The sequence below is a fragment of the Argentina anserina genome, chromosome 4 (assembly GCF_933775445.1).
Source record: "Argentina anserina chromosome 4, drPotAnse1.1, whole genome shotgun sequence".
Lineage (NCBI taxonomy): Eukaryota > Viridiplantae > Streptophyta > Magnoliopsida > Rosales > Rosaceae > Argentina > Argentina anserina.
In genome coordinates, this window is record NC_065875.1 from 16,277,700 (window position 1) to 16,293,685 (window position 15,986).

The following is a 15,986-nucleotide window of genomic DNA, read 5'->3' on the forward strand; positions in this document are numbered from 1 at the left end:
TGTGTGTGTGTGTGGGGGGGGGGGGGAGAGATGTAAAGAGGAGGCCTTCTACATATGCGGCCTAAGTCTGAGGCCTTGCCTGCTTTGGTCTTGCAGAAGTCTAAGTCTAAACTAAGACAGAAGAACCTTGCTACCTGGATCGCTCCTTAGCATTATACATTTCCGCTTCCAGTGAACCTCTACCATCAATAGTTCCTTTGCTTTTCATAAAAATTGAACTCAAAATGATCCGGAATTACAATCTTTAAAAAGTTTGTATTCATCATTCCAAATTTTGTTAAAAGTTGAAATGTCCAGTAATTTTTTTTCCTTTTTAAGAAGTCGAGTTTTTAGAAGGTTGATATTTCCTCGTAACTTTATATTTTAGTCCTTGAATTGAGCACTCTCCATTTACATTGAAAAATAGAGAGAGAGATCTCGAGGTTGCAGGCTTGGTCCTAGGTTTTCTTTGAGGTCAGGACGCCGACGATGTCGGTGAGGTCGCCGGACGCGAGAAGCTCCTTGAGTTTTGAGGTGACAAAGGCGGTGGCGGAGCAGTGCCGATGATGAGGACCATGCTTGACTTGACGTACTGGACTTGGGCGAAGATCTGGAGGCGGCGGTGACGACAAGAAGGCTGGTGTTGCTGCAAATGTAGCTAGCCGGAAAAAGAAACCTAGATATGGGTCTAAGGGAGAAGATGATTAAGGGGTGCCCAGAGTAGTTCCTGGGTGCCCATAGTGGTTTTTTTTCTTCTTCTTCTCACAACAGTTATATAAAACAATGTGACAGCGGGTGTGATAGGTAGTGTGACAGTGAGTGTGACAACAAATGTGACAGTAGATGTGACAGTGGGTGTGACCGTTAGTGTAAATAGATAGTGTGACAGTGGGTGTGATATCGGTTGTGACAGTAGGTGTGGCAGTTAGTGTAAGAGGTAGTGTGACAGTGGTTGTGACAATAGGTGTGACATGCCGAGATGAAATGTGGAAATATGCGAAATTTTGTTAAAATTCAAATGAGATTGGTATAAGTATGCTCAGAATGAAGGGAATAGCTAGAATTAGAGAACCTTGAGCTTTGGTTTCGCCGGAATTGCTTAAAGCACCGTCATCGATAACGACAACCCTTTGAGATGGTTGTTACGCCTTGTACGGTTGGTCAATTCGGAGTGGATAATATATCAAATGAAAGAGGGGAGCGAGATCTTTCTAACGGTACCAATTTCGTCAAAATCTATCGCCGGACGGGAAAGTTATGGCTGAAATTAGAAAAAGAAAGAAGAAAGAAGGAAAAAAGTGAGAAAATGCAAAACAGTACAGAAAATATTTTTAAAGTGATTATTTTATAATTTTGTTAATTTTTTTTTAAATTTTCACTTAAATACGATGATTTTTTTATAATTAATTTAATATTAATGATATTCTTATAATATAAATCGGAGATTGTAACTTTTTATAATTTATTTAAAATTAAGTACCGGTGTTTGGCCCGGGAAATTTAACAAAGATGATGGGTAAAATGTAGTTATCCAAAAGCGGGAAAACCAAAATTTCAAAAAAAACAAAAATCCAGAATTTAGATAACCCCATTTCACCTGAACAGTCACAACCAACCTCAAACCCCCAAATCCAGCTATGGACGAAACCATAGCCCGGATACTCACAGAGCTCGAAGGCCTCCGCCACTCCACCGCCACCCAACCCCAACCCATCTCCGACTCCACTCTCTCCGACCTCCAAACCCTCCTCGACGCCGCCGATGAAAATGACCTCGAAAACCCCATGGACCGCTTCTCCGACGAGCTCACCGCCAAGTCCCTCTCCCTCACCAGCCTCGTCCGCCCGATCTCCGCCGCCATGGACTCCGGCCCGCCCCACTTCACCCTCGCCGCCTCGAAGCTCTACCTCTCTCTCCTCCTCGCCCCCAATTCCCCGGTCTGCACTCTCTTCACTCCTATGTCCTTCTTCTCTCTCCTCCAGTCGATTCGCCGCTCGCTGAAGCCCCGCCGCGCCGAGCCGGGTACCGCCGCCGCGAAGAAGCGGAAGGGGAGAGGCAAAGGGAAGGGATTGAAGCACAGTGAGGAGTGTGAAGGCGAAGAGAGAGAGTTTGATGTTAGGGTTTTGTTTTGTGTGCTTGAGAAGTTGATATTGGTGATGGATTTGGTTCATTTGGACCGGTTTCCGGATAGCTTGAAGGCTTTGGTTCACACCGCTGCGGAGATTCCGGCGATGGGGTCTGAGGTTTGTGGTAATTCTGGTAGTTATAACAAATTGACTGGCTTGTGCTCCAGGGTTTTGCTTAAGGTGTTTGAGCCCGAGAATATCAACCATGCCAGCATTGCAGCCGAGGTGTTTATGTCATTGACGCCGATGATTCTTGAGCATAAATCGCAGGTTCGGATGTTTGCGTTGAGTTTTGTGGGTAATGAGGTGATGAATGTGGCTAGGAGTAATGAGGGGGTGAAGAAAGCAATGGTGAATTTTCTGTGGTACTTGGTCGACAAGGCGCCAGAGAAGTCTGAGCCGAGGGCGTTGGCGGTCGAGTCTATAATGGAGATTGTTAGAGTTATGGAGGTGGAAGAGCAAGTTGGGTTCGTGGAGTATGTGTTGAAGATGATTAAAGGGAAGGCCAAGTTGAGGCTTTTGGCGGTGGACTTTATTTTAGTGCTGGTTATGCATTTGAGAGATGTGATGGGTTTGGATTCGGAGAGTGAGGTGAGGGATTCGTTGGGTTGGAAATGCTTGGAGGCTTTGATTGAGCACTGCTCGGATGTAATGGCTGGGATTCGAGCTCGTGCTTTATCGAATTTGTCACAGCTGGTTGGCTTTTTATCGGGGGATGATAGGAGCCAAGCAGTGTTGAAAGAAGTTATGGGGTTTGGTCATGTAATGGATGAAGGGCAGGAGGGTTGGATGAATAAGATTTTGAGGGCGAGGTGTATGGATGAGAAGGCGGCTGTGAGGAAGGCTGCACTTCTTTTGGTTACCAAGTTGATGGCCGTTCTTGGTGGTGGCTTTGATAGAGCCTTGATCAAGACTATGGGAATGGCCTGTTCTGATCCACTCGTTAGCATCCGCAAAGCGGCCATGTCAGCCCTTTCAGTGGTAAGTTTCTTGCTTTCTTTCATCTAGTGGTTCTTCAAAATATTTCGCTAGTTACAATTGGTGATTTTGAATACTTAATCACTTTTTATATACTGTGTATGAAGTCAGACATTATGGTTTCCATGTTATATATATATTCTGACATTGTTTAGGGGTTGCCACTATCTTGATTTTGGTACTAGCTAGCTGAGTTCTTCCCCTCATTCCAAGCTAAGAATAGTCTTACATCGGCCAACCGCCTGGAACAAATATAACTCGCAGTAGTTTTCTTGGTTAGAAATAATTTCACAATGATTATTTCATATAGACAAATTTGAACTGTATTTTACCTATAAAAACATCTTTTTGTTCACATCTGAAATATGAATATATTCATTATAACATACTTTTAGTACGGTTCTCTTTTTCGCTGAGGCAAAGATTAGAGGACTAAACTCAGAGATTTAATGGTTTTAACCCGATATATTGAAATATAAGCTTGATTGGATATCCATGTATTGTCTTTTCATACCATGAAACTTTATATGTTATCATAATGATGAATGCCTACACTCGGTCTTTCTGCTCTTGATCAGATTATTTTCCCTTTCTGACTACTGCTTATAACTGAGTTAATTATATGCAATTCCTCATCTTATATTATTTTCATTGACTGCAGGCTTTTAGAACTTTCATGGATGATAGCGTGGTTATTGAGTGGCTACACTCAGTTCCAGCTTTAATAACTGATAATGAGTCTAGCATTCAAGAAGAATGTGAGAACTTGTTTGTAGAACTGGTATTGGAACGAGTATCTTCAGTTGGTTCTGAGATCAATACTGACTTAGAACTTCCTGAAGGAGTTTTATGCATTTTGAAAGAGATTTGTAACGGAGAAGTGGCTCCTTGGGTGAAGAAAATTTGCACAAACTTGGGAAAGAAGAATCAACTGAAACACAAATTTGCTACCTCACTTCAGAGTATCATAAAGACATCTGAGTCTCTCTGGCTCAGTCAATCCATGCCTATAGAGAAATGGACAGCCCCACCCGGTTCTTGGTTTCTTCTGTCAGAATTGTCAGCATTCCTTGCAAAAGCAGTTGAATGGGAGTTTCTCTGTCATCATTGGCAGCTTTTTGACAAGTGTGGAGTGGGAGGGGAGATAAAGAGTCCCCTTCCACAAGGATATGCACATGATGAGGGAGGGGGTATAGAATCCAGTTCTGTTGCTTGGGCTGGGGATCGTGTTTTTCTTTTACAGACTATTTCTAATGTTTCCATTGAGTTGCCTTCTCAAGTTGGTGCAGACTTAGCTCATGACTTGCTTAAACGAGTTCAAGGTTTCAACATGCATTCAACAGAGGTACTAATTCTTTGATTTCAGTAATTTAAGTTTTTTTTTTTTTGATTGTTTAAATTCTGCCAAGGCCTGGAGGAATGATATATGCCACTTACCGAAGAGTCTGAATGTGCATTGATCAAATCAAACATATTTTGAGTAAGAGAGAGATAAATATGCTCAAAATATATATCCACTTTGTCATATAAATATTCAATTATAGCTGAATCAACCAAAATTTTCAAGTCCCCATTTTATTAATGAACCTAGAAACAATGTGCTTTTAACTCCAGGCAAGGTTGCTGACTGATTAGAAGGGTAAATAGCAATTAGATTGCTCCATTAGATGAAAATGTTATTTCCCTCATAATATATCAAATGTTGCTTGAAAGTGCAAATTGTTGTGTGGTAAATTATGCATACTGATGCCAACTGGTTAATCATAGTCCTCATTCTCTCGTCCTCCTACTTTTACTATTATTTCATAGGAGTATTTCCTTAGTAATAAATCAGTTGCTCTATTTGATGACAGGTTAATGCTCATGTAAAAGCACTGAGGACACTGTGCAAGCGGAAGGCTTTAGACCCCAAGGAGGCTGATGGACTCGTTAAAAAATGTGTACATAAGATTGCATCAAAAGCTTCCAAGATTTTAGAAAACTATATATCCAAGGAGTCAGACACAGCCCAAGAAGGTGGCTTCTTTACGCCACCTGTCAGTGGGAGTAGAATGGACAAGAGAGCCGTAGCCATGAGCAAGTCCTTGTCAAAAGTGGTGACAGCAGTCTACACAATTGGGTCTTTGGTTATTATTTGTCCATCTGCTGATATGAGCGCCATCATTCCACTACTATATACAATCATCACCTCTGGGAATTCTGATTTAAAAGTCAATAAATTAGCAAGCTCTACAATCTCTCTTAAGCAAACAGCACCTTCTCTGTACATTCAAGCATGGCTGACTTTGGGAAAGATTTGCCTTACAGATGAAAAAATTGCAAAGACGTATATTCCTCTCTTTGTGCAGGTTTGGTCTTGGACTTGGTATTTAGTATGTTCACTAATATAAGGGTTTTAATGTTTTCCATAAGCATTCATTGCACTTGACAAATGGTCCACACAATTTTCAAACATGGGACCATCTTTGCAAATGTTTTGTTTGTATCAGTTACCCTAAGGATTACCGAATCAAATCCAATGTTAAAATTGGAAAAAAGTAGTTCAGAGATCATTTTGAGTAAGCTAGTTTTACATCTGCAACATGCATATGTATCGGTGTGCTGACTCTTACATGTCAGCCGGTTCGAATTTTTTAATATATATGTTGAATACTTTGCTTCTTGTGTGTAGATACCATTTGAGTTCCTAATCTTTCAGAATTTTCACAGGAACTTGAAAAGAGTGATTGTGCAACCCTTCGCAACAATCTGGTAGTTGTGATGGCAGATTTTTGCATTCGTTTTACTTCTTTAGTTGATAGGTAAGAAATGTGTAAGCTGCAATTTAGAATGAAGAATTAAAGTTGAATCATACTTCTTTGCTTTATAAATTCTAAATAGCTTCTGTTGAAATCAACAGTTATATACCAAGGATCACAAAGTGCCTCTGTGATCCATGCGAACTTGTAAGAAGGCAGACATTTATACTGCTCTCAAGATTGTTGCAGGTAAATGTTGATCTTACACCATACATTTTCATTTTGATGATTAAGATCCATGCAAATAACTAATTTCCATCTTTCAATTGAATCAATCATTTTCAGAGGGATTATGTGAAGTGGAAAGGAGTTCTTTTCTTCAGATTTCTTTTGTCACTTGTTGATGAGTCGGAAAAGATAAAGCAGCTTTCCAACTTTCTCTTCAGCAATATTTTGAAAGGTTACCAACTTTTCCCTTGCTTTCTCACCTAATATTGTGTAGTTTGTTATCTGTATTTGAGATATGATCATGATTCTTTAATTCTTTTCCTTTTTCAGCTAAGGCACCTCTTCTTGGATATAACAGCTTTGTTGAAGCAATTTTTGTTCTAAATGACTGCCGTGCCCACAAGGGACATACTGGTGCTCACGTTTCACGCGCAGAGAGTCGCCTTTTTTCAATTAGGTACGTGTGTCTAATCCTGGAAACTTTAAGCAGTTTTGCAAATGGAACCACCTTTTATATCTAGTTATTCTTGTCTCCAGGGGCAATGATGAAACTTCGAGGTCTAGAAGAATGCATATATATGTTTCTTTGCTGAAACAAATGGCTCCAGAGCACTTATTGCACACGTTTGTAAAGTTATGTATGGAGATCCTTGCTGCAGCATCTGATGGCATGCTTAATCTGGATGATATTACTGGGCAGTCTGTTCTGCAGGTAATTCGCCTCATGATGTTCACAAACACCTTAAAAATTCTGTGGGTCTGCCAAACTTCCACCATTAATGTGGCAAGATTCTGTACCCAATTGAACATATGTCAGAAATCAGTACCTTTCATTCATCTTTCTTTTCCTGTCTTAATAGCATGTTCCTTGGCTAGTTATTAATGAAGTTCTGTTTGCTAGTTGCCTTATTGAAATCTGATACTCATGATTGTTGCAGGATGCTTTCCAAATCATTGCCTGCAAAGAAATCCGACTACCATCCAACCGTGGGTCATCTGACACTGGAGATATTGATGAAGAAGGTGCTGATAATGGTGGATCAGCTGCTAAGGGAAGAACAGTAACTCAAGCACTCAAAAAGAGCCTAATCCAAGGCACAATACCCATCTTTATAGAGCTGAAGAGGGTATTGGAAAGCAAAAACAGCCCCCTCATAGGCTCCCTCATGGAATGCCTCCGCATCATCCTCAAGGATTACAAAAATGAGATTGAAGACATATTAGTTGCTGACAAGCAGCTCCAGAAAGAGCTAATATATGACATGCAGAAGTATGAAAAGGCAAAGGCCAGGTCTACAGCCACCGAGACTGTTGCCAACCATCAAAGAACAGTTAGCTTTCACTCTCCCGGCATATCAAAGATTACAAGCGTGAGACAGGCGCATAAAAAATCCATTAATAGATTGCAAGGCGACGTAAGATTGGCTTCTGCTATGGGAGATGTAGCTGCTGAAGCCATAGCAAGGTCAGTGCTCAAGGACATGAATAAGGGGAGACAAACACCACCTCTCAGCGCTTTAAGCGTGCCTAAGCTCAAGACCTGCGATGGAGGGCAAACCTCTCGCGGTGGTGTGCCCTTAAATGTACTGGAATCTGTAAGAAGAAGACAGGATTTTGACTTTGTTGAAGAGAACTAAAATGAACTAGGAAATCAGAAACTTTCCTAGCTTCGCCATAAAATAAGCTGATTTTATAAGCTTGTTTGTCTTTCATTTATACATTATTATAAAATTGTAAATTAGAAGTAAGATCTGATTAATCAATCAGGTCGGTCTCCACCATAAATTAAAGTACCACCAAACATATTACCCGTAGCAAATACAATGAAAAAATGTATTTGATTGGTACTTTCTTCCATATTTCTGTTAAAATCTAAATAGTTGAGATTTAAAAATATAATAAAAAAATAAGTCTAATTAATAATTAATTGACAAATCCTCTAATATTCAATAAAATAGTTCTCATTGGAAAACCTTCACCTCTTTCATATACAACATGGGATTTTAACCATTTACATTGAATTACATACATAGCGGGCCGGGTTTGGTTCTGGACCGTTATGTTACATAACCCGTCGCCCGTAAACAACTTGACGTGGCATGCTGCGATTGGGACGATGACCATTAATGGTGATGAGCAAAAGTGGAAAACTAGACTCGGGTCTTCATCAACGCACCAGAGTCTCAGCTCTGGTTTCGCTCCTCACTCTTTTTCCAGGTCTTGATCCATCATCAGGTAATCTCTATATTTCCTTTTCTTCAATTAACTAATTACCTTGTTTCAGTTTCCTCAATTCTTGCGTGATTTACAATCAAGCCCCTATATGATAATCTGAACCTAATCCATTTTTTTGTTATTGAAAATTAGGATAGAAATTCGGGAATTGGAAATTGAATTTGGAATTGAGTTTCAGGGAGCTAGGGTTTCAGAGTTGTTTAGTAGTTTGTGTGATAATGGATGGTAACAAAGATGAGGCTTTGAGATGTGTTAACATAGCGAAGGAGGCAATTGCCGCCGGTAACAAAGCGCGTGCTGCCAAATTCATCAAGATTGCGCAGCGCCTTAACAAGGATTTGGAAGTTAAGGAGCTTCTTGCTGCTTGCGAGCGCCTCGAGGGGTTTTCGGCGTCATCGGGCCAAGAAAAGGGGGTTAGGGAGAGTAGGAGTGAGCTTGGGAAGGAGAAATTGGGGGGAGGAGGGGTGAATGGGGTGGATCATCAGCAGCGGAGTTATACCGATGAGAATGTTCAGTTGGTTAGGCAGGTGAAGAGGAATAAGGATTACTATGCAATTCTCGGCGTGGAGAAGACGTGCTCGGTGGAGGAGATTAGGAAGGCTTATAGGAAGCTTTCGTTGAAGGTTCATCCGGATAAAAACAAGGCTCCTGGCTCGGAGGAGGCCTTTAAGATTGTGAGCAAGGCGTTCAAGTGTTTGAGTGACGTGAGTTCGAGGAGGCAGTATGATCAGACTGGATTTGTTGAGGAGTTTGAGTACAACCAGCAGCACAATGTGAGGAGGAGGACGGCGAGGAGGTCTGGGAATGACTTTTTCGATGATGATTTTGACCCCGATGAGATATTCAGGGCGTTCTTTGGTCAGTCAGATATGTTTAGGGCGAGTCAGGTTTACAGGACTAGAGGAGCTGGTGGTGGCCATCACAGGGAGGAGGTTCACAATGGGGGACCTAACATTATGCTTCTTATTCAAATATTACCATTCTTGGTAATCATGTTGCTTGCATATCTGCCCTTTACAGAGCCTGACTACTCTTTGCAAAAGAATTACAACTACCAGATTCCCAAGACAACTGAGAGACATGGAGTGGAGTTTTTTGTTAAATCACAAAGATTTGATGACAGTTATCCTCTTGGAAGTTCTGCTCGAGCCAAAATTGAGGACAGTGTGATCAAGGATTACAAAAATGTGCTTGTACACTACTGTCGTGTTGAGCTTCAGAGGCGTCACTGGAATAAGAAAATGTCTACTCCTCACTGTGATAAGCTTAACGCTCTTGAAGTATCTTGAAGGTTAGTCATGAGTCATATGTGCTATCCTGCCTTAAGAAAATGCTTTTAATGATTTATGTTCATTGTGTGATTGATTATGGAGTCATCATTCACCATCATTACGTCACTTTCATCCGATAATTCTTAGTTTCAAAAGTTGATTGAAGTATCAACTTGATTGCTTACTTCGATTCATTGGTTTTGGGTTATAACAGGCTGCACGGCATTTGATGTAGCTTTTATACCACAACAATGTTAAGCCTTGACTCACAAGGTGCGTCAGATTCAATTTTAAATGCCGGGGCTGTAATCCTTGGAAGTGACCAAGGTTGCTATTCTCCAAATGACTTGTTGGCCTTGGACCTACTTTTAAATGCCGTTCAGGATGGTAGTAATGAAGGTTTTCAGCATCCTAATGGCACTGCATTTGGTTAGAAGTAATATGACATACAGCTTTTGCAATTCCTCGGAGGTATATGCTAGTTACATATAGTAATAACAGTTGAGCAGTAGGTCTGTGATAATGAGTATCTACTTGTCCCTCGAGAACACTAAATCTCCTTTACATTCTTTAAATAAACTATGCAGGTGTTGTTTCCATTTTGTTTCATTTGTTTTGAGAAATCATATATCATGGAAGTACCCTTGCAGCTTCAGCATATTTTCCAGTTCCAAATTTGCTTGTGTTGTTGTTGATAGATGTTTTGTTGTGTTTCGATGATTGTTAAGTATCTTGTTTTCCCATGACATCTTCATCCACATAGAATGACTCTTTTTTAAGGATTATAGTAGTTGCTATGCTAAGTATTTTGCTTTCCAAAGCTAGATATAATTTTAACATTGTAGGAGCATGCATCATTGATGGTCATTACACTTCCTCATTCGCACATTAGGGCACAACGATGAATTTAGACCAGTAATAACATCATCTCTGGTATAGTACTGTTGAATGAGACATGCAGCACCTTGTTCTTATACAACTTATCTAAAAATCTCCAATGACAGTGGTTTGAGTTATCTGCAAGTGGCCTATCCTTCTAGGATATCACTGTTACATCAGACTTGTAGCATCTTGTTCCTACTGAACCACTCAGGAAATCTCCACTAAAAAAGGTGGAGTTATCTGATCCAATCGTAACCAGCCTATCCTTCTAGGTCAACTATCGCCAAAAGCATTTTCGGGTACTGTTTAACTATTTAGCTCAGACATAGGATCTTTCTTGTTCACTGTTTTTTTAGTAGATTTCTGTTACTTGTTAATATGGAACCAACTAAGTGATTTAACATCTCACAATCTCAATGTACATGAGCAGTATCTATAGCTACCCATTGTGAATTGATCCTTAAAGCTATTCTCTGTCTGTGTACTTGAGTTTAAAACCCCAGTTATCCAGTGATTTTTTTGCTTTTCCTTTCTGGTCTGAATGTAATATTTTTCTTCAGATCCATTATTAGGCTTGAAATGTTGGGTTCTTAATTAGCAAAAATGGATTCGGGTTGATTACAGGCAAAGCAATGACTCCGAATAATGGTTCCACCTGAGTTTGATCGGGTTAATGCCTTCTAATTTAAAGCTGAAATACAAGTGCAGGATCTCAGAATCTCAGATTTGCTGGCTGAAATAAAGAACCTGTTAGATTATACAATGCACATGTTTGGAGTTGGTCCACTGCATCAGATATTCTCTTTGTTCCCAAAAGAAAATATGTATTGCAAATCCCACTCATAAAATCTGTCCTCAAAAGAACCAAAGAAAATTCTAAAGAAAATGCTCCTAGGTTTCTATATTATTTTCATCACGTTGCTCACTTAATTTGGCACTTAATTCCTCAGATTCAAAAGATTGGATCCCCCATTTCATATCAGAAAAGAAAATCAATACACCGGTCAATTTTGAGACAAAGAACAGGGGAAATTGCATTGAAAATAATTTGATACCAAAGAAAAAGGAGCTTCCATGTGAAAGATTAATCAGAGACCACTTAACCATGTCGACAAAATGTTTACTGCAAATGGTCACACGCGACTTTGTGCACCGACAGTTGCTACAGTCAACGACTAACTATTCATACATCACCAAAATATCCTCCTATAATCATCCAGGACCAGAAGTGCCAGTCTTAGCCTGGGAATTCACTCTAATTACAAACGAAACCCTAACTCACATTCATACAGAAATGAAAAGTACGTGGCCAAGTATAGTATACAAAATACATAAATCCCAGATCGATCGTGGTACATGTCAATCACTCGTCGTCATCTCCACCACCGAAGATCGATATGCGATTGTAGAGAAGAAACAAGACAAGTAGAAGAAACAATGCGACGCCCACCGGAGAGCCACTGACCCTGTGGATAGTGTCCGGCTCTCCGGTGGAGAACATAGATGAGACAAAGGAGCCATGGGGCGATGACAAGAACTGGATGGTGAGGAGGAGGATGATGGGGAGGAGGAGAAGGCCGATGGGGCTGAGAAGCTCTGCGATGCCTTCAGTTATGGCCTCACCTTGTTCCCCGAGAAAGAAGGGAACGAATATAACCAGAACCACGACAACTACCAGTAGAACTCCATGGGGTGCTCCTGCACCTTGTCTGTCTTGATCTATCATTTTTGGGGCCTGTGGAGTTCTGTTGTGGTCTGACTTTTGTTGATGGTGATGAAATGAATAGCTTTTAGGGTTGAGCGAGGGAGCTAGCTAGAGCAGTGGGCGGTTTATAAAATAGAGCCGGTGAGTTTGGACGCGTTTGTCTGGATTCTGGAAGATGATGATGTGTGCTTATAAATTATTAGAGGCTGTAAAAGGTCGATGTAAATATATGTTAAGGTCTTGAATGGAGAGTAAGATAATAGGGTATTCAAATGGATTGGCCTTTTCTTTTGGCTTTAATGGAGGAAGAAGGAAAGGGAGAGCACTGGCGAGAGAAGAGAGTTTTCTCTCTTCAATCTGGAATTCAAAATAGGTGTGGGAGGATGACTATTGAGGGTGGATGAGAAATTGTGAAAATTGTATATTGTTGTCGACCTAAACGTACGTGTGAGAAATTAATATTTTGGACTAGAGCTGCAGGGTATCAAAATATGGTGTGAAATGTGAAATTGCTACTTGGTTACCTAGTTAGGAAGGTACCAAACAGTGACTGGATGCATGCGAGTATGCCACACATGATGACATGTGTATGGCATTGCTAGCTACTCGATGTGGTTCTGAGAAATGAAGCTTGGAAATTGGAGTACTGCAGTTCCCACGTTATAGGCTAGGGGTCACTTAATTTAGACGAAAGATCGAGCTGGCAAGTGGCCAACTGTTTCCTATGTTCCCATGGGAAGCAAACATATACATATATAGGAAATCGACGTGAATTCATTCAGGTTTCAAAAACCAAACGGGAGAAAATTATATATAAACCCAATAATGCAAAGCCTCTTCTAAAATAAGCTCATGCATTTTTCCCTTCATTTTACAACCATTCCACGTAAGCAAACTTACCATATTTAGCGTATGTCTATAATTAATAGTATTTTCCATTTTTCGTGTCACTAATTTGCCCTTTAAATTGGATAAAGCTACATATGATGTGCTTCTCAAACTTAGCATCAATTTAAATTTCAAACAGTAAGCTAAAAATTTGTTGAATTTAACTTTATATATCATTAATATTACATTCTTAATTTCTTACCTTATTTTATATTTTCATTACTCACTTTATTGCATAATGCTCTATATAGAAGTATTCCAATTGTAATAGCTAGATTGATAGCTAGCTAGATATTTCCGAGCAAAATTTTCATTTCTTTCAAAATATGAAAAGAGAATTTGATTAGAATCTTCAAAAAGTATGCTATGCTCTTCTTCTTGCCTTCGATCCATAATACTTTTTGCATGCGTTTGTATGAGCTGATTAAAGAAATATTTTGAAACAAAAGAAGGAGATTGAAGCAGATGAAGAATTGGGAAAAGAGTTGTAATATTGATGTTTATGCGTACTACAAGGTACATAATTTTGCTATATGGTGATTATTTATTCTCTATATGGTAGGTATGTTATTATTTCATGTCTAAACCTGAGAGAACTTTTTACTCTCAAAATAACTACCTATAACTATTTACTCAAGACTTGAGTAACTTAATGTTCAACCTAAAGAAAATGATCACAATAATATATATTTATACCACAAGTATAGGTATAATTTAGAATAAAATCTAGCTAATAGGTACAATAAAAATAAGAGTCTAATATATAGGTAACTATGTGAAACTCAAGTTACGTACTCTAATAATCAAAAGTTTTGTTTACACAACTAAATGATATATATATATTATCATATTTACGATTACATATTATGTATAGATAATAAATTCTCTTTCACATACCTAAATTTTTTTGTTATAAATTTATAGAAACAATGCATGATTCTAGTCATAATAATTAAATTGAAAAAACAAAAAAAAAATTAACATTATAAGAAACTAATAATTAAGGTATTTATGACATTGCATTAATTAAGTATTTTTATAATGTTAATGTTATAATTAATTAGTGGCAATTTATAAATATTATAAAAGTTAGGACATAAAATGTATCATAGTCAGCACATTTTAAGTATCTATTAAAAATGTAAATTTAAAGGTATTTTTAAAATTGGATGTGAATTTAATTACCCTTTAAACTGCGCGTTGAGGGAAGACGAAATGTCTAAAGATAGGGCAAGCTAGGAAAGCCCAAAACCGATGAGAGTACTACCAATGAAGAGCCGAATTGTCTCAGTGCAATGTCCAACCGCGTTCTATCCTCATTCCTCAACATTCACAATTCCTTCCTTAGTTGGGTATTGGGGTCTTGCGATACTCATCCGACACAGGAAAAATGTCAGCTTATACTGTTCTACATAATGAAATCGGATATTAAAGTTAAATAAAGCTGGATTTAGATGACATAATGAAAACTGACTTCGTAGGCCTATTTTTTCGTACGAGTTTTGCATCTCCAACCCTTTTTTGTTTCCGCAACATTCTCAGATCCCCAATCCTTAATGCATGTCAATACCTAGCTAAACCTAAACCCATACTATTCATGCGGCGATTATTTAACTGTTGGCTGTGAATTTAGGAAGCCCTTACGGGTCATATGATTGGTTCAAATTGTATGTGTTAATGAAAGAGATCACAGAGATATATCTTGTGTTGCACTAGCAGGTAGCCACTTAAATCAATGATCCAAGGAGCGGTATTTGAGTTCTGAAAAAAAAAAACTGCTACTAAGAATTGCTCGAACATTTGAATGAATGATAAAGTCCAATATTCTAGAAAAGTGGAGGAGAGGCCAATATTCAGGCATTGTGGGTCTCGGGCTCGATCTCAGCGGCCCTTGAAATCCAAGGTTTTACCTCCTGAATTCTTGGGTGGCAACCCCCAGTACGTATATATATTGGATTCTGTGTCTCATCTACATGAGAAAACTAATTGGTAGATCTGATATGTGCTACATGACACGATTTTCACCCAAAGGCCAAAACTTTCTAGTCTTCGATCTGAAACACACTAAATTTCCACTTTAGAAATTAGGAGCTAAGGTAGATACTTATAGGATTTATAGGGGGAGAGTGAGGTCGCCATAAAGAATCACCAGCGCGCATTTGTTTTACCATGAAAAATCACCGAGCAAGAATTCTAAGCCATCAACGGAATCAATCACAATATACGAAGGATTCTTGCCCGCTAGATAGCCTCCATTCCTCAATCAATACTCTCAAAAATCCTTCACAAAAAGCAGTAATCAAAAGAGTAGTAATTAAGACCCATCTCATGGTTAGTAGAAAATTAATCAAAAGTAGCACATACATATTTGTAATGATCAATCGACCATGAGCATTATTGCGAACAAGATCGATCATCACCACACCGTCCACACGTATATTCGTGCTCATTAGACAAACAAGCCCCAAAAGCACATGCCCTAGCTATACATATCTCTGATCATCACATGCCCCACAGTGCATGGCCAACCATTCGAAACGACAAGTGCTTCAACCACGCAAACTCCTAATGCATGCTTTCTGACTCTCTGAGTATTACAGGATCCAAATAATTGTACGTGGTGGCCGGTGTCCTAGCTAAGCTAGATATAGCATCAAATTGCTGTCAGATAGCCAATAGCTCACACCGACAGCAACAACATGATATCGATCATCATGCCAAGTTATATGCAGCTAAAATATTGAACTAGTACGGCCTCTTTGATCAGTGATCGTATACAAAAACCATGTTTCCTTGGATTCATATAGGGTTTCGGTTCATGAGAATAACATAAGGGTAGGCGCTCGTACTTATTTGGTTGCTTCAACTCAACACTGTTAATCGAACACCCTTCACTTTCTATCATTTCTCGTTGCTCTTGCTGATACATCTTTTATAAAACAGTTAGTCACAAGTC

The 15,986-nt window shown here is 39.2% G+C and overlaps 3 protein-coding genes across 4 annotated transcripts; 2 read left to right on the forward strand and 1 right to left on the reverse strand.

Annotated features, from left to right (window-relative positions):
- Nucleotides 1-1,600: 1,600 nt before the first annotated feature.
- On the forward strand, nucleotides 1,601-7,817 carry LOC126790663 (uncharacterized). The gene is made up of 9 exons (XM_050516990.1): nucleotides 1,601-3,086; nucleotides 3,745-4,428; nucleotides 4,937-5,431; nucleotides 5,793-5,884; nucleotides 5,983-6,070; nucleotides 6,167-6,281; nucleotides 6,380-6,506; nucleotides 6,587-6,761; nucleotides 6,988-7,817. Exons 1-9 carry the CDS (start codon nucleotides 1,617-1,619, stop codon nucleotides 7,684-7,686), a joined length of 3,945 nt encoding a protein of 1,314 aa, XP_050372947.1. The 5' UTR covers nucleotides 1,601-1,616; the 3' UTR covers nucleotides 7,687-7,817.
- Nucleotides 7,818-8,175: 358 nt separating this feature from the next.
- Nucleotides 8,176-10,210, forward strand: LOC126790803 (chaperone protein dnaJ 49). 2 transcript variants are annotated; one of them, XM_050517151.1, is made up of 3 exons: nucleotides 8,176-8,284; nucleotides 8,417-9,575; nucleotides 9,770-10,210. In XM_050517151.1, the coding sequence occupies exon 2, from the start codon at nucleotides 8,503-8,505 to the stop codon at nucleotides 9,571-9,573; it is 1,071 nt and encodes a 356-aa protein (XP_050373108.1). In that variant the 5' UTR covers nucleotides 8,176-8,284; nucleotides 8,417-8,502; the 3' UTR covers nucleotides 9,574-9,575; nucleotides 9,770-10,210. The 2 variants fall into 2 exon arrangements, with proteins under 2 accessions (XP_050373108.1, XP_050373110.1); XM_050517153.1 differs by having other exon boundaries at nucleotides 8,238-8,284; nucleotides 8,422-9,575.
- Nucleotides 10,211-11,530: 1,320 nt separating this feature from the next.
- On the reverse strand, nucleotides 11,531-12,538 carry LOC126791477 (uncharacterized). The gene has a single exon (XM_050517936.1). It carries the CDS (start codon nucleotides 12,161-12,163, stop codon nucleotides 11,801-11,803), a length of 363 nt encoding a protein of 120 aa, XP_050373893.1. The 5' UTR covers nucleotides 12,164-12,538; the 3' UTR covers nucleotides 11,531-11,800.
- Between the last annotated feature and the right edge of the window lie 3,448 nt (nucleotides 12,539-15,986).